This window comes from Neltuma alba, unplaced genomic scaffold (assembly GCF_004799145.2).
Source record: "Neltuma alba isolate B1F8T4 unplaced genomic scaffold, ASM479914v2 tig00011088_pilon, whole genome shotgun sequence".
NCBI lineage: Eukaryota > Viridiplantae > Streptophyta > Magnoliopsida > Fabales > Fabaceae > Neltuma > Neltuma alba.
The window spans coordinates 249619-268984 of NW_021635829.1; the positions used below are offsets into that span (position 1 = coordinate 249619).

Genomic DNA, 19366 nt, shown 5'->3' on the forward strand with positions numbered 1-19366 from the left:
TATGTGTGTGTATACATATATAGATCGATTGAGGGATGTATAGTTTTTTAAGTCTATTTAAAGGTTTACATTGAAAAGGATTCAGGCCTTATTAGGGATTTTGAAGGCCCATGCCTGAGCCAAGATAAACCTATATATAAACTCAAGTCTAAACCCAGACCTCAAATATCTATTGCATGTTATGACATATTTGTTAAAAACTAGCCTAACATAACTTATTTCAACCCTCACTAGTTACGTTTTTCTTGAAAGTGATGTTTGAAGTGTTAGTTAGAATGAGCCTATCACATACTTTGCTATTTTATGATTCTGGCCATGGTCTATTTCCTTTGGCTTTCTCCCCAAACCATGGTTTGGGTCTCCAAACCATGGTTTGGGGAGAAATTAGCCAAACACCCCATTTTAATTTGAAACCATGGTTTTGGGGGAAACCATGGTTTTGGCCCCCAAAACCTTGGTTTAGAAAAAAGCTATCCGGAGCTAGCTTCTTCCTTCATATTATTGATAGCTGGAGGTGGGCCCAGGTACAAGAGCAGGCGTCAGGTATTATTCTTTCACCCTCGGTTTCTCTCTGAAGAAAACGGAGCTTCGGTCCTTCACTCTCGGCGTTTCGCTCTGAAGAAAACTTCACTCGTCGGTACTTCGCTCGTCGGTCCTTCGCTCGCCGGTCCTTCATGGTAAGGATGAAGAAGCTGTGGGGGAGCGAGTGGGCGGAGTATAAGCCGAAGAGATGGTTAGAGAGAGAGAGAAGTGGTGAAGATTCAGACAAGTGGAGGAACGTGGCGAGAGATCTGTTTAGCTATCCAGTGTTTCAGGCGGGACCAAGGATTTGCCTAGGGAAGGAGATGGCGTACTTGCAAATGAAGAGGGTGGTAGGTGTGATTCTGACGAGGTTCACGGTGGTTCCAGCGATGCTGGAAGGGATGGAACCACAATTCTTTGGCCTAAAACTGTCTTTCAAGTTTGCAATAAAAAATTGTACTCTTTACTTGATTATACATGGTGTTTTTTTTTTTAATCGTGAGAATTAGTCAATCATGTAAATAAAAAATATTGTGTTAATTTTTGTAATGTGTTGTTAAAAAAAACTATTTGGACAGATATATTTCGTTGCAACCTCTATTATTAAGACAATTAATATGAAATTTTTTTGTGTGGTTATTTAATTTTGTGAAAAAAAAATTATGGGATTTCATCTTTAAGAAATAATAAATTTTTTTGGCAAAATAAATCATTTTCCTAAAAACATATTTAATTATATTATTAATATATATACACATTAATTTTTTATTATTTATATTATTTATGTCTTATTTATTATGTCTGCCAAAATTATATTATTATTAACCAAAATTATATTACAAATTCTTCAAATAAACATATATTATGAAATATATCTTACATGTAATTATCATTTAAACTTATATCCTTTTTAGTAATTTTTACATATCAAAAAGCACTTCTGACAATAATTATCCAAACACTCTCACTTTATCAGAATCACTTTTTCAGAAAAGTTATTCTTTCAAAATCTATTCTTTCCAAAATCTATTCTCCAGAAGCTATTCTCCAAACCATGGTTTTGCCTTATCCAAACACCCCCTAGAATGAGCCCCTCACTAGACCATGGTCTATTTCCGTGTAGGTCATAAATGGACGACCTTATCCCCATTGCTTTGCTTAATATTTTGTTGCCCTGCATAAATAGAAGACTGACTGAATCAATCATAGTTTGTGTGTTATTCAAACTAATACGGCGAATTAGTACTATATTTAAAATTTAATTACGTGTTTTGATTAAAAATGTATCATTTTCAAATAAATGTTATATAAAAATTCAAATGTTCAGAGAATTTCCCAATCTCCATGACCTTCTGTGAAAGTTACATATTCAAAAAAAAAAAAAGTAATATCTATTCATGTTTTAATTAGGAGAAGAAGAGTTAACCAAACCCTAATATATGTTTTTTTGTCTTTTTCAGGATCACGTACACATACACAATGAGATAATATCAGGTATTAATTAATTACCTGCAGATTCTCAGTAATTGATTGCTTTATTACTTCTGTTCAAATCTGTATTTTTCTAGCTCTTTGACTAAATTTATCATTTTAAGTTTTTTTTCCCTTAAAGATAGGTTTAAGATAATTTTCGGTCCTTGAAATTTGAGCTTATTTTGGTTTTAGCCCCTCAAATTTAAAACCGATGGTTTTAGTCCCTAAAATTTTGTCCATTTTGAAATGTTAATCCCTAGAGATGTAGTAGTGTTAAAATCTACTAAATGTCAAAAACAATATTAAATGGTGATGTGGACTCATCAGATAACACCTAACTAGATTTTATATGAATAACAGAAGGTTTAGCCCCTTATTTTTTCTTCTTTATTGGTCGTTTCAAGAGCTATTCATTGTGTTGTATTCTACTATCCACCCAAGATCCAGTTATATATCATCCAGTAAGTCAAGTTACCACTTCTAACGTCATTGATGACACTTTAGCATATTTTAACAATTGTTATACCTTCGAGGACTAATGTTTTAAGACAAACTAAAGTGTAGAGAATAAAGCTGCTGGTTTAAAATTTGATGGACTAAAACCAAAATAAGTCAAAATTTCAAGGATCAAAAGATTATTAACCCTTATAGATATCATAAAAGGTATATATACACATGATTATTTATACTATGGCAGCACCATATCAATATATGGGAATCCACAAAACCATTCACGCTCTTCCGCATAACCATGGTTTTTGCCTCCATTATTTCATTTTCATTTCTTTCCCAATACTACCTTCAACCATTAATCCTTATCATCTTCATCTGCATCAACTTGCTTTGTTTCCAACATGTTAGAGCTACATCAAACGAGATAGATTATCTGACATTGCTCAAGTTTAAAGAATCAATAACTCATGATCCTTAAGAAATCTTGAGCTCTTGGAATAGTTCGAACCACTTTTGCACGTGGACCGGAATCACATGCGGCCACAAGCGTCAGCGGGTCACCAAGTTCAACTTGACAAGTTGTCATCTTGGTGGGATCATATCGCCTCATGTTGGGAATCTCTCTTTCTTGAGATATCTCTGCCTTAGAGGCAACAGTTTCCATGGAGAAATCCCACCAAATTTGGGATGTTTGTTCAGGCTAAACACACTCATTCTCTCAAACAACACATTCTTTGGTGAGATTCCTTGGAACTTGACAGATTACACTAAATTGGGGTACTTGTTTTTTTAAGGGAATAGTCTCACTGGTAGAATACCATATCAGCTAGGGGGTCTTCAGAAGCTTGAACAGTTGCAACTTTCTACCAACAATTTAACTGGAGAAATCCTAATGTCTATATGGAATCCTACTTACCTCACCTACCTTGCAATAGCCTATAATAACTTGGAAGGAAGCATACCGGAGGAGATAGGCCATTTGAAGAACTTGACACTTTTTGCAACAGCAATGAATACTTTATCAAGTGCTCTTCCTTCCTCACTTTACAACCTTTCATCTCTCACTGTGATATCATTGGCAGTGAAGCATTTGAACATTAATCGGCTTCCGTATAACATGTTCTCCACCCTTCCAAATCTGGAGCATTTAACCATAGGTATGAATCAAATTTCTGGTCCAATACCAAATTCCATCACAAATGCATCTTCACTCCAATTTTTTTGATATTTCTTCACACCATTTTTTGGGTGAAGTTCCCAGTCTAGGAGACCTAAAAGATCTTTACCTTCTAAGCTTAGAATCTAATAATATTAGGAGCAACTCAAATAGTGACCTTGATTTCGTGACATCCTTGAAAAATTATAGCCAGCTTGAAATATTAAGCTTGAGTTGCAACAAATTTGGAGGCATTTTAACTAACTCCATAGGAAATTTGTCTTCTCAACTCACTAAACTATTCTTAGTTGGTAATCAAATATATGGTACTGTTCTTGATACTTTAGGAAAGTGCACAAGTTCAACTATCTTGGGTCTTGAATACAATAAGTTCTCAGGCGCTATTCCAACTTCTTTTGGGAATTTGTGTGAGATAAAAGAATTAGGTCTCGATGGAAACCAACTCTCAAGAGAGATGCCAGCTTCCTTAGGAAACCTTAGTGAATTGATTGTGTTAACAATTTCAAGGAATATGGTTGAGGGATGCTAAGCTTAGACCTTTTAGAAAAAAAATTTCCATGGAGTTATACCCTTGCAGCTTTTTGGTCTTCCCTCCTTGTCTATTGTGTTAAACTTATCTCACAACTCATTGAATGGATCTTTGCTTATTGAGGTAGGGACACTTAAAAACCTTGGCACTTTGGATGTCTTTGAAAATAATCTCTCAGGAGAGATTCCTTCAACCATAGGAGAGTGCACAAGTATGGAATACCTTAATTTACAAAATAATACCTTTAATGGGCCCATGCCTCATTCGCTAGCTTTGATGAAAGGTCTTACACATTTCGATATATGTCAAAACAACCTACCAGGATCAACACTAATCGACTTACAGAACATTTCTTCTCTTCAATACTTGAACGTTTCGTTCAATATGTTTGATAGTGAGGTGCCAATAGAAGGGGTTTTCAGCAATGTAAGTGCAATATCAGTGACTAGAAACAGCAATCTTTGTGGTGGTATTTATGAGTTGCACTTACCATATGCCCTAAGAAACTTGACAAGCAAAGAAAACACAATTTAAAGCCCATGGTTATTGCGATATGTGTGGCTTTTTCTCTGTTATTGATCTTTTTGTTTCTCTTCTATTAGAGGTGTGAAAGAAACAAGAATTCATCTTCAACTTCACCTAGAATTGAACAGTTTTCAAAGGTTTCATATCAAAATCTACACATTACAACTGAAGGTTTCTCTACCAACAACTTGATTGGATCCGGGAGTTATGGCTCAATATATAAAGGAAGGTTAGAATCAGAAGATAAAATTGCAGCAATAAAGGTATTGGACCTTCAAAAGAAGGGAGCCCAAAAGATTTTCATTTCAGAATGTAATGCATTAAAAAACATAAGGCATCAAAATTTGGTAAAAATTTTGACATGTTGCTCAGGCATTGATTACAAGGGACAAGAATTTAAGGCCTTGGTATTTGAATATATGTCAAATGGAAGTCTTGAGAAATGGTTGCATCCTAATGAAGAAAGTGCATATTTGTCAACATTGGATATTTGTCAAAGGTTCAATGTTATATATGATGTTGCCTCTGCACTATGTTATCTTCATTATGAAGATGAGCAACCAGTTGTCCATTGTGACTTAAAGCCCAGCAATGTCCTTCTTGATGATGATGTGGTGGCTCACGTCAGTGACTTTGGGTTAGCAAGACCACTTGCCACACTTAATGGCCATTCTCAAAAGCAAACAAGCACATTTGGAATAAAAGGGACAATTGGCTATGCTCCTCCGGGTGCAATTTTTTTTATTATTATTTTGGCTTGAAGCCCTTGTAAATTCCATTTTTTTTTATTAAATATTTTTTTATTTTGTTATTTTCAATACAATGAAATTTCTAAATATTTACTGTAATCTAACATGCTTATTTCAGAGTATGGAATAAGTTCTGGGGTGTCAAAAGAAGGTGATGTGTATTCTTTTGGTATTCTTATTTTGGAAATGTTAACTAGAAAAATACTGACAGATCAAATATTTGAAGATGGTCACAATCTTCATAGCTATGTCAAAGCTGTATTTCCAAACAATCTTTTAGAGATTGTGGACAAAGCTGTTCTACCCCACCAAATACCACAAACAATATCAATAGCCATGGAAGAAATCAGGACAGAAGAGCCGGCTCATATGCATCCCAACCATGAGAGGACTCTAATTTCACTGTTTGACATTGGACTTGCTTGTTCAGTGCAATCTCTGAAAGAAGGGATGAACATGATGGGTGTGCTAAAGGAGCTAAATCAAATTAAAAATGCTCTTGGTCTTCGGGGGAGAAGTCAAAATTGACAGCAACATCAAAAAATGAGCTTGAAATGCCACTTTAGATATGTGATTATTATAAATTTCTGCCTTAATAAAATTTCTTATTTTTCATGAATTATATTTCAATCCTAGATCTTCTCTAAGATTCTTACTTTGAGAACAAAGAAAGTCAATGAATATGTGCTAGAATAAATTGTTACTTTGGTAGGTGAATCAGCTACTCCTTCAATATCCACATTCCCATCAGCAACATTGCTACATGCTGCTATAATGTGAATTCTAATCTTATAATTGTCCTTCTTTAGCCTCCATGCATTACTAACAAATTGCAATTTGTAATCAGAAAACAAATAGATTTGTAATTTTTGCCCATGGGTACAAATACCCTTAAGTGGGCATCAAAAGAAAGAAAAAGAGAACGAAAAAATTACATAATTTAATTGGTCTGAGAAATAGAAAGATATATTGATAAGCAAAGGTCAAATCCATTAATGATGGTTCTGTTTGGATTAATGGTAGAAAAAGTAATTTATTTTCAATTTGACTTTTAAAAAAGTTAGATTGGATAAAAGTTAGATTAGATAATATAATTTAAGTTTGAATTGAATTTTATAAAAGTTAGTTTGTAAAAGTAAAAAAGTTATTTAGATTATAATTGTATACATAAGTTTAGTTTGTAAAATTATCAAAATAGGTATGACTTTTATTAAATAATAAAAAATGATAAAAAATAAATTTACATAATATGATGAATTTAAATTATTTTAACAGGAAGAAGTGTAATTTAATGACTGAAATATATTTTTAAAAATTGGAAATTTTATAAAAAAAATTTGTAAATAAAAATGTATAATTGAAAAAATTATAAATATTAAAAATACATAATTAAATATTATAAATTATCAATAATATGTTGGCAAAAAAAATATAAACTATAAATTATAAATAATAACAAAATCTAACTGGGGGTTTTGCCGCATTAAACCTGTCAACTAGTGCTGGGTGATGCTCTTTTTGTTTTCCTACACACCTATCGAGACATGATCAGACTACATGAGTCATGAGCATAAGCCATGAGCATTAAAAAATAGCTTCTGTCTTCTCGTGCGATTTGGAGCAAAAGCTCTTATTTCTTTAAGCTGTTCCAAACATGATGCAAAGACAAAAGCAAGCTAAAAGCACTTTTTAAGATTCAAACGTGGCTTCTTTCCATCTAAACACAATTCCAAACACACCCGATATTATTGATAGTACAGTTCTAAATAAAATTGAAAGAAAATATGCAAGTACAACCTGAGGCACAACAAAAGAAAAGCTTGATTTGTTTTCTTCAATTTCTGAGAAAGACATACTATTCATTGACAAACTCAATTATTTTTATATATTTTGATATCTTTTATATGGGTTTTGTCAACTTAATTAGTCTATTTTGACTTTAATTGATTGATTAGTTGATTTAATATGTTTTATTTTGAATTATTATTTTATAAGGGCAAAATTGTCATATTTTGGTTTAATTGTAACTAGTTGATTTTTGAGGACAATTAATGCTACTTTATCTTTGAATTTTTACTTGCAGGTTTTTGGAAGATTTTGAAAATAAAAAAAAATTAAAAAAATTAAAAAAAAAATTAAAAAAAAATAAAATAATAAAAGGGGGAGCACAACGCTACGTTTTGCTCCACCCCTAATATATATTATTACAATCTTCTTCTTCATCTTGGGGAGAATGAACACGGGCGGACACTGGACGGCGGCTGAGAAGGAAAAAACAGAGCAACAGGGAGGGAGAACACGAGAATCATCATCATCGGCCACTTCACCTTCGTCTTCTGGGCTGATCTTGAACGCGGAACCAGAGAGCACACACAAGACCCACGAGCTGGAGGCCGCACGAGACAGAGCTGAGGGCAGGGACCAGTGACGGCTGCGCGAACAGAGTGAAGGACCAGCGACGGCGTGAGAACGAAGGACTGAAGTCACCAATCCCCGTCTCCTCTGAGCCTTCATCTTCCATCGATGGCATCACCTTCACCTTCTTCTCCGCGTCTTCTTCCTGGTGGCAGAAAGTGAGGCGAGAGGGGAGAACGAACACGGGCGGACGCTGGACGGCGGCTGAGAAGTAAAAACAGAGCAACAAGACGCGACGCACACGAGAACCAGTGGCGCACAGGGACCTGTGAGTGAGAGAGAGTGACAGCACCATTCTTCACCTTCGTCTTCTCCTGGGCACGACAGAATGAGCGACGAACAGAGGCAGAAAGCAGGGAGCTGGACGGCGTCATCCTTCATCAATTTTTCACCGTGTTCTCCCGGCGTGAACAGTGTTCCTCCATGGAATTTTGCAGCAGAATTTTGATTACAACAATTTTGATGGCAAACCGAGGCTAGAGTATATAAATTCAACAATAATGACAGGAGTTTGGATCATCAGGGAGTTTTAGTTGCTTTAATTTCCTGTCTAATAATTGTTTAACAATTTCTAAGTCTTAGGATAGTTATTCTGATTAATAGAAAATTTTATATTGTTAAATCTGATTATCTGTGGAGATTTTTGTGGCTGGATTATTGTTTAGCATTTGACATTGGTTGTTTATAGTTTTGATTTCAATTATGATGTTGTGGTTATGACATTTGTATTGATTTTGGAGTTAATATATTGTGATTTTCTGAGGTGGCTTGAAATCTTGGATCATATTGTCTCTTGTTAGCTTTAATTATATTATTTTGGATTTAAGAATTTTAATTAAGCATTGGTTTTTAGCATCCTTAATTCTATTTTACTATTTTGGTTGCAGTTAGTAAATTAGGATTTTGGAAAAATATTTTGTGGCAATTCGAAGTGGCTCGGTTGTTGGATTAAGCTTGATTATAATTCTTAATTCATTGTTTTAATTCCCGTATCTTTTGGAATGAGGATTGCCTGCGTTGTTGAATTGGAGGATTGATTATTATCATTGTTATTTGTGTGTTTCATTTTCATTTCTTTAATTTTCATTCATTTTAATCATTTTTATATAAAAACAAAAAAAAAGTATTTTAACTTCAATTTAATTCAAGGCATTTAGTTAGCAATTCCTCAAAATTAAAAATCCTTTTTTATAGTTTAAGCTACTTGCATTTATTTACTAGGATTTAATTTCATTTTCGGCTCCTCAAAGTGAATACGACCTAGATTGTGCACTATATTGCATTAATTCGGTTAACTTTCGGAGTAACCCCAAAACGACAAATTAAGGGCAGTTAAAATACAAATGTCATATCCTTCTAATATTTGTAGAGATATGATATGATATTATGTAAATATTATGTAATTATGATTAGGATATGATATGATATGATATTATCATAATGAGCCATTAATGCAAAGGCTCCTCCCACTTGTATATATATGTGCATATTCTGAGCAATGAAATACAAGAGAATTATTTTCCATATTATTCTGTATTCTACATGGTATCAGAGCGTGAGATTCTTTTTTGGGTGGTAATTTTCGGTTGCTACAGTACCAACATTACCGTGTGAGCTTGTAACCCCCCTTCCCAGCGCTTCCTTTCGTGTTTGTGGTACTTCCTTGGTGTGGGTACGGCGTGGTGCACTGTTCATCATTTTTCGGTACTGTTCACTCCGGCGTCCGTACGGTTCCGTATGGTTCATCATTTTTTGTGCAATTCGGTTCTGTTTGCAACTCCCTGTGTAGCTGTTGGCCTTTTCACTACTTGGGTATTCATTAGGTGATTCAGGTATCATGCTTTGTATCCCTGTGTGACACTTTTTCGCATTCCTTTTGGTTAGTGCACTTCATCTATGGCTGAAATTAAATCTGTCTCGGAGCTTGTCCCAACTGTTACTAAAATTACTGATCATAAGTTGACTTGGGTAAATTATTTGGATTGGAGTAAAACAATTCGTCTCTATCTGCGAAGCATTGAGAAGGAAGACCATCTGACCGATGATCCTCCAACAACTGATTCAAAAAAGGCCTGGTTGCGGGATGATGCACGGTTATTTTTCCAGATCCGTAATTCCATTGACAGTGAGATTATTCCTTCTATTAATCACTGTGAATTGGTTAAGGAACTAATAGATTATTTAGATTTTTTGTATTCAGGAAAAGGAAATATCTCTCGTGTTTACGAGGTCTGCAAAGCTTTCTATCGTTCTGAGAAACAGGATCGCCCTCTCAAAGCCTACTTTATGGACTTTAAGAGGATGTATGAAGAGCTGAATGTGTTAATGTCGCTTACTACTGATTTAAAGGTTCAGCATAAGCAACGGGAGCAAATGGCTATTATGAGCTTTCTTACTGGTCTCCCACCTGAGTACGACACAGTTCGCTCTCAAATCTTATTCGAATCTGAGATTTCTGACCTTCAAGATGTGTTTTCCAGAGTAATGAGAGCTGAGAATGTCTTGCCACCAGCTGCTAGTATTCCTACAAGTGCCTTGCTCAGTAAAGGCACCTATGAGACTTGTAGTCCCAGTGATAACCGCGGGGGGCCTACCCGTGGTGGTTCGAAGCAAGGGGGAGCCCCTTCTGACTCCAGTGGAGTAGTGTGTTATTACTGTAAAGAACCAGGGCATACAAAACGCACATGTCGAAAACTTCAGAATAAACAGCAACGAAATAACTCTGCCCACGTGGCTACACAAGCCAGTGACACAGTCACGATCTCTGCCGCTGAGTATGCCCAGTTAAAATCTGCTACGCCGTCTATGAGTGCCGCGGCTACAACAGGTAATAATGCTACTGCCCTTGCTTCTTCTTCCTCAAAGTGGATCATAGATTCTGGGGCTAAATAGGAAGGAATATTATTAGAGACTCCATGGGAGATCAAGTATCATAAGGTGGACAAAGTCTTTCGTGGGAGAAATATAGTTCGGCTGAAATTTTTTCAGAATCATGGTTTCTTTCAAGGACTAAAACTACCACAGATGCTGCTATTCTTTTTAAAAAAATGTTTTAAAAAAGCCACTCTGATGTACCCGTCACTCTGTATCATGTGTTATTTATTTTGCGGGATAAATACATGATTTTATTGATTACAAAAAGTGTTATCGAAGTCTAGTATTCCTTAGAAAATCAAATTGGAAGGAAACCAAAAAGTTAAATTAAGGAAAGCAAAAATTTGAATATGCCATAAATATAGACGTGGATCGGTCTGTCTGGTCCCACTCTGTTTCCAGGCATCCCTCTATTGAGACCAAAACAGGGTATTTTAAACTTAAAGGCGGGGAAAAAATTAAAACTCAACTCTATGCAGTTCACAAGTTTCTTACAAAGGCGCAATTTGAATAGGATAATTTAGGATTTTGAAGATGGGTGGCTTGGGCTTTGGGATGTGAAGTCCTCAATAGTAACCATACACTATCATCAGTCTCTGTTTTCCACACTTCTCAGTTCTGCTTTCTGTCTGTTGATTTAGCCTCTATTTAGCATTTTTGCACACAACATGGAGGTAGTTTTCTCATTAATTTTTTATTTAAGTAAATTAAACATTAGCAGTAAGAAAATAATAAATCGATTTACTCCCTCTCAAATTACTTGATCCTTTAAATAACATTTTTTTCAATTATGCAATTTATTTACTATAGCTGCTTTCATTGATATTATACCGTTGATTTAACCATTCATGTTTTCCATGGATTATCAATATAGATATGAGGGGAAGTATGCTAATTTTATCAATTATTTGGTAGTATAAATTGTCGTTTGTAAAAAGAAAAAGTATAGATTGTGAGTAGTAAGAAAACCCAATAAAAATCAAAACATAAAAATTGAAAAGCAAGTTTGCATGTTACTATCTCTAGTGCTTAATATAAGAACTAGTTGACTAATTTGAATATATTAAGAAAATTAGTTAAGTTAGTTATTTGTAATAAATAAGTGTTGTTTTTTTTAAAAATTAAGAACAGGAGGTAGTAGCTTCTACAGAGAAAAATGTTAAAAGGATAATTTGAAACATATGTACACACGCCTGTGTGTAATATTAATAATCATATCTTCACTTTTTTCATCATAAGCCGAAATGATATCAAGAACATTACAAAGCACTATAAACAGGGGGATATTAATAATCATATCTCCACTATAACTCCCCTAGTATACACAATTTTTCCTTCTCTTTTTATAATTTTTTTTCTTCTTCACAATGTTCCTCTGAAAATTCAAATATGTCATATATCACACACATATAGTGCAACTTGTAAAAATAGTCCCTAACGATTTCATACAAATTAGCCATTTCAAGGGACCATTTTGGAATTTTATATTTCGATGGATCTTTTACACACACATATGGCTTTCTCCCTTTATAAATTTTTAGTAAAAATAAGAGAGGATGAATATGTATCAGCATAATACGTGAGGATTAATATACCAACCTCTCATGAGGGGAGATATCAAGCTGAGAGCAAAAGTTATTGAGAGCAAAAGAGGATGCCACGTCAGGAGAATTTTCATAAATGGGATTCAGAGGAAGTGCCGTATAGCCACTTCCCTTCGTAACATCAACGTTGCGTTTCTTGATCTCTATTGGAAGATCTAGCAAAGACTTTGCCACTCTATTGAGTTTTTTGGTGCTCCATAGTTCATCATTCTGAAACATCCCAATTCTCACGTGCCTCTCTTATCTTCTTGTACTCTTCTTCATCAGGAAGTTTTTGCATCTCGATTGTTGGGATGCTCATCAAATTCATGTTCACCGTTATCTTTTCAGAGTAACAGAGAGAGAAGAGAAGAGTGATCTTGGTAATGACTTGTTTATGGTTAAGTCACTGGCATGTCTTATTTATAGCTGAATCCCTTTACAATTTCTGTATTTCAAATACTCTGTATGGCACTTAATTAGAATGATTCAGTGATTATCATTAATAAAAAAAATTTAACTTAAATTCCTTATATCTATTATGTCAAGTTAGATCTCTTTACAGTTTTTTTAATCATATCTTTTCTGTATTTCAAATACTCTGTATCATGCTTAATAAGAGTGATTCAGTAAATATCGTTAACGACAATGGTAATAGCTAATGCATTTAATGTTTGATTTCATGTTATCCTAAGTTTTGATTACAAGCAATGGATTTTCTTGCCTAATGAAGCTAAGAAAGTCCACTTCCTCCAAGAATGATATTTCTTTCTCGTATTTCAAATAGTTTGTATTGTGCTCAGTAAAAACGATTCAGTGTTAATGTCATTATTGACAGTGATAATAGTTAACACATTTAATGTTTAATTTCATGTTATTATCCTGTTCTAAAAGCAGCAGTGTATCTTCTTGCCTAGATAAGTCAAGAAGGTTGTCTTCCTTATGGAAGGCAAATTGTGCCAACGAAATTTTAACAATTTTTTTTGGCCAACCAAATTTGTTTCTTAAGTTCTTATGTAAAAAAATATGTTTTCAAATAGTTATTTTCAATATAAATATTTCTACGATAATTATTTTTTTATGCTTTTTATGAAAAAAATTTATATTATAAATGCATATTTGAATCTTCAATAGTTTTCTCAAATACTCTAAAATATATAAAAGTAAATTGAACGAAACAATCTAAAATTTTTCAAATACTCCTCCGGTCCTAATTATAAGACCCAATTGACTTATTTGAGGAGATTAAGGAAGTAAGCTAAGTTGGTTATTTATAATAAATAAGTGTTGTCATTCCTAAAATATTCTTGCTAATTAAGTATATTGGCTAAAACTATCATTATTAGAAGGATTATCTTGAAAAAAAATACATAAATATAAGAGACAAAATGGATTGGGTCTTATAATTAGAACCAAATAAAAAGTCAAATTGGGTCTTATAATAAGGACCGGAGAGTATGATGTAACTTAATTCCCACCGGAAGAGTTAGCTACATTAAGCACTTGACGGTGTTCGAACAATATTGCCTCCCATTAAAGGATATATATGCTTAGCAATATACATATACATATATATATATATATATATGTGTGTGTGTGATGCAACTTGGGATGCAAATTAAAAAAAAAATTGAATTTATGATCAATGGCTAGTTGTCTGGGCAGCAACGCTGCTTACCACACTTGGATGAGTTTCCTATTGGATGCGTGTGTGTTAAATTGTACTAAATAAAAAAATTTAATTTAGGATGTTTTAGAGATTATTTAAAATAAATGTGAGAACGCACTTAGTGGAACCTACTTTTCTTTTTCAATTTTATTATTATTATTCAAAGATTATAAGAATTCATAGTTAATTTTACAGCTGTGCCTGGTGTATTAGAAATAACATAGGACTCGTCATTTCTTTCTTCTGATCTCTTTTTAAATTTCTCAAATAAGAGCAATAAAACGCAAACTTGTTTTACAATTTTTATGTTTTACTTTTATCAATCCTCTTAATTACCAATGGAAATATGTACAATTTTACACATGACAAAATAAGTAGCATATACCTCTCATAATAATCCATGAAATAAAAAACATGGCTTACTGATGTATGATAAAACTATTTTGGCTTAGTGTTACAAATATACTTAACAAACAAAGTTGTTTGCTGACGGGAAAAAAAAAAAAAAAGCAATTTTTTTTATTAACATTTTGTTAGCCATAAAACTTGACCTTTCCGAAGAAGCCATCGAGTTGCATCGAGGAAGATTTTGTTGGCAAAAACTCCAGAGAGATTCATTGCTTCTTCTATTAAAAAGCTTAATTAGTATTGCGTTGTCCAATCACACATGCAATGCATTTGCTCTAATTTGTTAATGACATTAACCCACTAAATAATTGTTATAGAGTATCCCAGAAGACTACCCATCTTTCTCTATATTAGTCATAGAGTATTTCAAAGGTTTTTTAAGCATCAAATTCTTAATAAATTTACTCTTTCATACATTGTGAAGCTACCTTCACTGATATTATGTAGTTCATTTAACCATACACGTTTTTCATGGATTATGAATATTACGGGAAGTGTGCTAATTTTATCAATTATTTGGTAGTATAAATTGTGGTTTGTAAAAAGAAAAAGTATGGATTGCACCTAGTAAGAAAACTTATAAAAATGAAAACATAAAAATATTTAAACAAGTTTGCATGTTATTAATAAACTCTTATTGTAAAAATTTAAAAAGAGATTTAAAAAATATGAATTGGGCACTATCATATTTATCTCTTTTTCCGTGTTCAACGTAAAGTACTTCAACAGATGCCCAATAATAGAGAAGCATATATATAATTACAAACTAATTTGATAGTTTTACTTGAGCAACATCACCAATTATAATAACAAAAGTACTCCTCTGGTTCTATTTATAAGACAGAGAAAGAAGACATTTTTATGGTTCTTTTTACATTGCACTGAGAAAATTTTTTTATATAAATGTACAATGTTACCCCTCATTTATTATTATGTTGACTTTGTTTATATAAGATATAATTTATATTAAATAGGGATAAAGTTGAAAAATTATTAGATTTTAAATAAGGGTTAATAAAATTTAAAGTTTTTTTTAGTCTGTGTAAAAATATTAGAAGTAACTTATAAATAGCACAAAAGTAGTACCAAATAAGAGAGTGACCACCTAAACATAAGAACCAAAGAAAGGGTTCAAAGCTCCAAAACCACCAATACATTCATCATCCTAAAGAACGATGATAAATCTTGGATCAGTGTGCTCTTTGAGACCTTTGTGCCCCATGGTCTGGTCTGAGGGCTGAAAGCCTAGAATACACTCATTTAACTTTACTGCTATGTTTAACGCAAATTCATAAATTGCTTCCATATATGCCTTCATATATGCTATGTTAGAAGGATAATTTTAAATAGAGCTGGGTTAAACCCGCAAATCCAACCTGCCAATAATAGCGAGTTAATTAGGGTTGGTCAAAAACTAAGCCGCCAGTAAACGAGCCTTTTTAACCCGCACCGTCAAGCCTGCAACCTGCCATGGGTTAGCCCGCCAACCCGCGGGCTAACTCACTTTTTTGTATTTTTTTTAAATTTTTTAATTATTATAATTATATTATTATATAGTATATCCTGTCTTAAAAATTAAAAAAAAACCTATATAATTTATTTGGTGCTTTTAATCAAATATTTCAAAGAAAAACAAAAATTTTATTATTATTTTTGAATATTATGTAAGAAAAAATATTAAAAAGTAAAAATATATTTCAAAAAATAAATAAGTGTTGGCAGGTTAGGGGTTAGCTGCCGCCTTCAAACAAGCCTTTTCAACCCAACCCGTCACAAGCTGAACCTGACACGGCCCAACCCATAACCCGTGGGTTGGCCCATTTTAAACACATATCAGCAGTACGTACATATATACATTTGTGCATATAATATTAATAATCATATCTTCTCTATACCTCTCATGGTACATACAATTTTTTTCTTACAGTTTCTTATCATCTTCTAAATGTTTCTTTTAAAATTCAATATGATATTTACCACACATATTGTCAAAACTAGATCTATTTTCATGTCAAAATATTGATGTTTTCGTTTACAATGTTTTTGTTCAATACTTTAACGTAGGTATTGTTTTTTCCGGTCAAAAATGTATTTATTGTTTTTTTATTAAAAAAAAAAAAAAGCCATTCACCTGTACTACACGCATCTACTAAAGAAACGAGAATAAAAATCCTTTTGAAAGAAAGATGATTTTATATTTTTCTGATGACTTATTGTGAGTCAATCATGACCATTCAATGAATTTAGATGGTATAGATTTAATTTTTTGCGAAAATATAAAAATAACCCTAAAATCTGTAAATCTATATTCAGGACACTAAAATGGCTTAATTACTATGAATTTCCTACGCACTAGTCTCAAATTAAATTTTACAGCAAAATCATCCTGACAAAGCAAAACAAAATAACAACGGAAGCGATTACAACCTGTTTTACTGAGGACAATTAGGCTTACAAAAACTTTTTGGCGGACCTTATATATATTTCTTTCTCTTTTTACAATTTTTAGTGAAGATAAGGGATTTCGTTTGAAAAAACATGTAAATGATAGAATGATGAATATTTATCAACATAACACATGAGGATTGGTATATTATTTTGTTCTTTTTTTTTTTTGGTCGCAAGTATATTATTTTGTTCTCATATGAGTTATCTTAAACATTGTCAATCCACACATCTTAAAATTAGAAAAAAATAATAATAATTTATTATTTCAAGACGTGTGATCTCCAAATAATTTAAAATTTAAACAGTATGTCATTCCGAGATCACTCATCATCTTTCTCTAAATCAGTGATAAAGTTTCTTTACTATCAAAATCTGAATTGATTTAATTTTTCATGCATTGTAGAGCCATCTTTACTTATATATTGTACTTCATTGAACCATATACACACGCTTTTCATAGATTATGGATATTATAGCCGGAAGTCTATTTATTTCCTAGAAATTGTGGGTCTTTAGGTGAAAAACAGTATCGACTGTGGCTCGTAAGAACATGGATAAAAATAAAACATATAATAATTGCAAAGCAAGATTATTACATATAATTGAACTCTTATTTTTTAAATATGAAAAGAGATAAGAAGAAAGAAGCTGGCCTTATCCTATTTAGCACATAAGTCTAATAAAAGGGGCCATCTTCACTCCTGGCTATATCCCTTTCTCTGAGTTCATCATAAAGTACTTCACGCAACACTCTGAAAACACTACGAAGGAACTTATATCACGAAGCTTATTAGTGCCTCCAGGCCTATCTAATGAATAGGCTCAGGAGATAGTATTTATTTATCTCTCTCCAATGTAACTCAATATCTCACCTAAAGCACATCATGCTGAAACAGTATTTGAAGGATGATCAACACGCAATAAGTCAAGTGCTTCACCAACTCTCATATTTTTGGACCAACGAGACTCAATGTAACGTTCGAAATTGAAAGGCATAAAGAGAGGCGGATGGTCAGTGTCCACAAACTCTTTTGCAACTTCAACATCCCTATGCCGTGGTGCTTGCAGACTTGCCACTACTGAAATTCTTGTCCTTCCTTCCTTGCATAGCACACGATGATGCACATTTGGAAACCTTCCATTGCTCCACACCTACAACATTCATTTCAAAAATAATAACAATAATTTTCCAATCAAATCTACTACATAGTGAAGCATGTCAAATCAATAAGATCAATCGGCTTTCTAGTCTAGTCGGATGTAATCCATTCTTATTGGTGGAAAATGTCACGGGTTTTCGATCTTACCTTTACCCTTTGTAAGTAAAGAGAAGCATGATGATAAAAACTTAGAATCTAAACGATCGAATATTTACAAATATGAAGTGCCATACATAAAGAGAGAAAAGAGAAAGCCATTAAGATAAAGAGAAAAGTGATAAATGAAGAGAGATAGATTTACATGAGCAACATCTCCAAGATTAACAACAAAGGTTCCGGATAATGGAGGGACTGGAACAAAAGAGCCAGAAGGCAAGTGCAAGACTTCGAGGCCATCAATTAGGTCATCATCCTGAACAACTGTGAGAAACCCTGGATCAGTATGCTCATGTACTCCTGAGAGCCCTATAGTCTCAAGAGTGAAGCTATATTTGTTCATCTTAAAATTGCATCGCCAGTCTTGAAAATCCACGACTTCTGATAATCCCACAACACACTCCTTTATCTTTCTAGCTATATCTACTGCTAGTTCTTGAATTGCTTCCCCATATGCCTTTATTATTTCCCTGGATGCATTACATGACTTAGTCAACAATTATATTTCATTTTACGTGAAGTAATAATTATTTGTTTACTTACTTGTCATGAGGGGAGGCTTCCAATTGAAAGCAGAAAGAATCGATGTCAAGAGAGGATCCAAAGTCATGAAAACCCATATTTTCATAGAGTGGATTTATAGGAAGATACGTGTAGCCACTTCCCTTAGCAACATCGGCGTTGCGTTTCTTGATCTCTCTTGGACGATCATGCAAATATGTTGCCACCTTCTTCATCTCCTCCATTAAGTTCTTTGGTAAGCTATGGTTCATCACTCTAAAACATCCCCATTCATCACATGCCTCTCTTAGCTTCTTGTACTCTTCTTCATTTGGAAACTTTTGCATATCGATTATTGGGATGCTCAAGCTCATGTTCACCATTTCTTTATTTTTTCAAAGTAACTGAGGCAGAAGAGAAGAGTGATCTTGGTAATGACTTGTCTATGGTTGAGTGACTGGCATGTCTTATTTATAGTTGGATCCCTTTGCAATTTCCGATATTTCTTTCCCATATTTCAAATACTTTGTATGGTTCTTATAATAAGAATGATTCAGTGAATATCATCAACGATAATGATAATAGCTAATGCATTTAATGTTTGATTTCATGTTATCCCAAGATTTTTATAAAAGCAATGGATCTTCTATGCCTAAAGAAGCTAAGAAGGTTCACTTCCTTTTAGAATCATATTTCTTTCCCATATTTCAAATACTTTGTACGG

General features: G+C 33.3%; 2 protein-coding genes across 2 annotated transcripts; one reads left to right on the plus strand and one right to left on the minus strand.

Moving 5' to 3' along the window:
• The first annotated feature begins 683 nt into the window (after positions 1–683).
• LOC114761195 (probable LRR receptor-like serine/threonine-protein kinase At3g47570) lies at positions 684–5956 on the plus strand. Its single transcript, XM_028950523.1, has 5 exons — positions 684–978; positions 3243–3605; positions 4477–4580; positions 4757–5408; positions 5547–5956. The coding sequence occupies exons 1-5, from the start codon at positions 684–686 to the stop codon at positions 5954–5956; spliced, it is 1824 nt and encodes a 607-aa protein (XP_028806356.1).
• Positions 5957–17707: 11751 nt separating this feature from the next.
• Positions 17708–19025, minus strand: LOC114761196 (2-oxoglutarate-dependent dioxygenase DAO-like). Its single transcript, XM_028950524.1, has 3 exons — positions 18685–19025; positions 18287–18611; positions 17708–17977 (listed from the first exon to the last, which is right to left on the minus strand). Exons 1-3 carry the CDS (start codon positions 19023–19025, stop codon positions 17708–17710), a joined length of 936 nt encoding a protein of 311 aa, XP_028806357.1.
• Between the last annotated feature and the right edge of the window lie 341 nt (positions 19026–19366).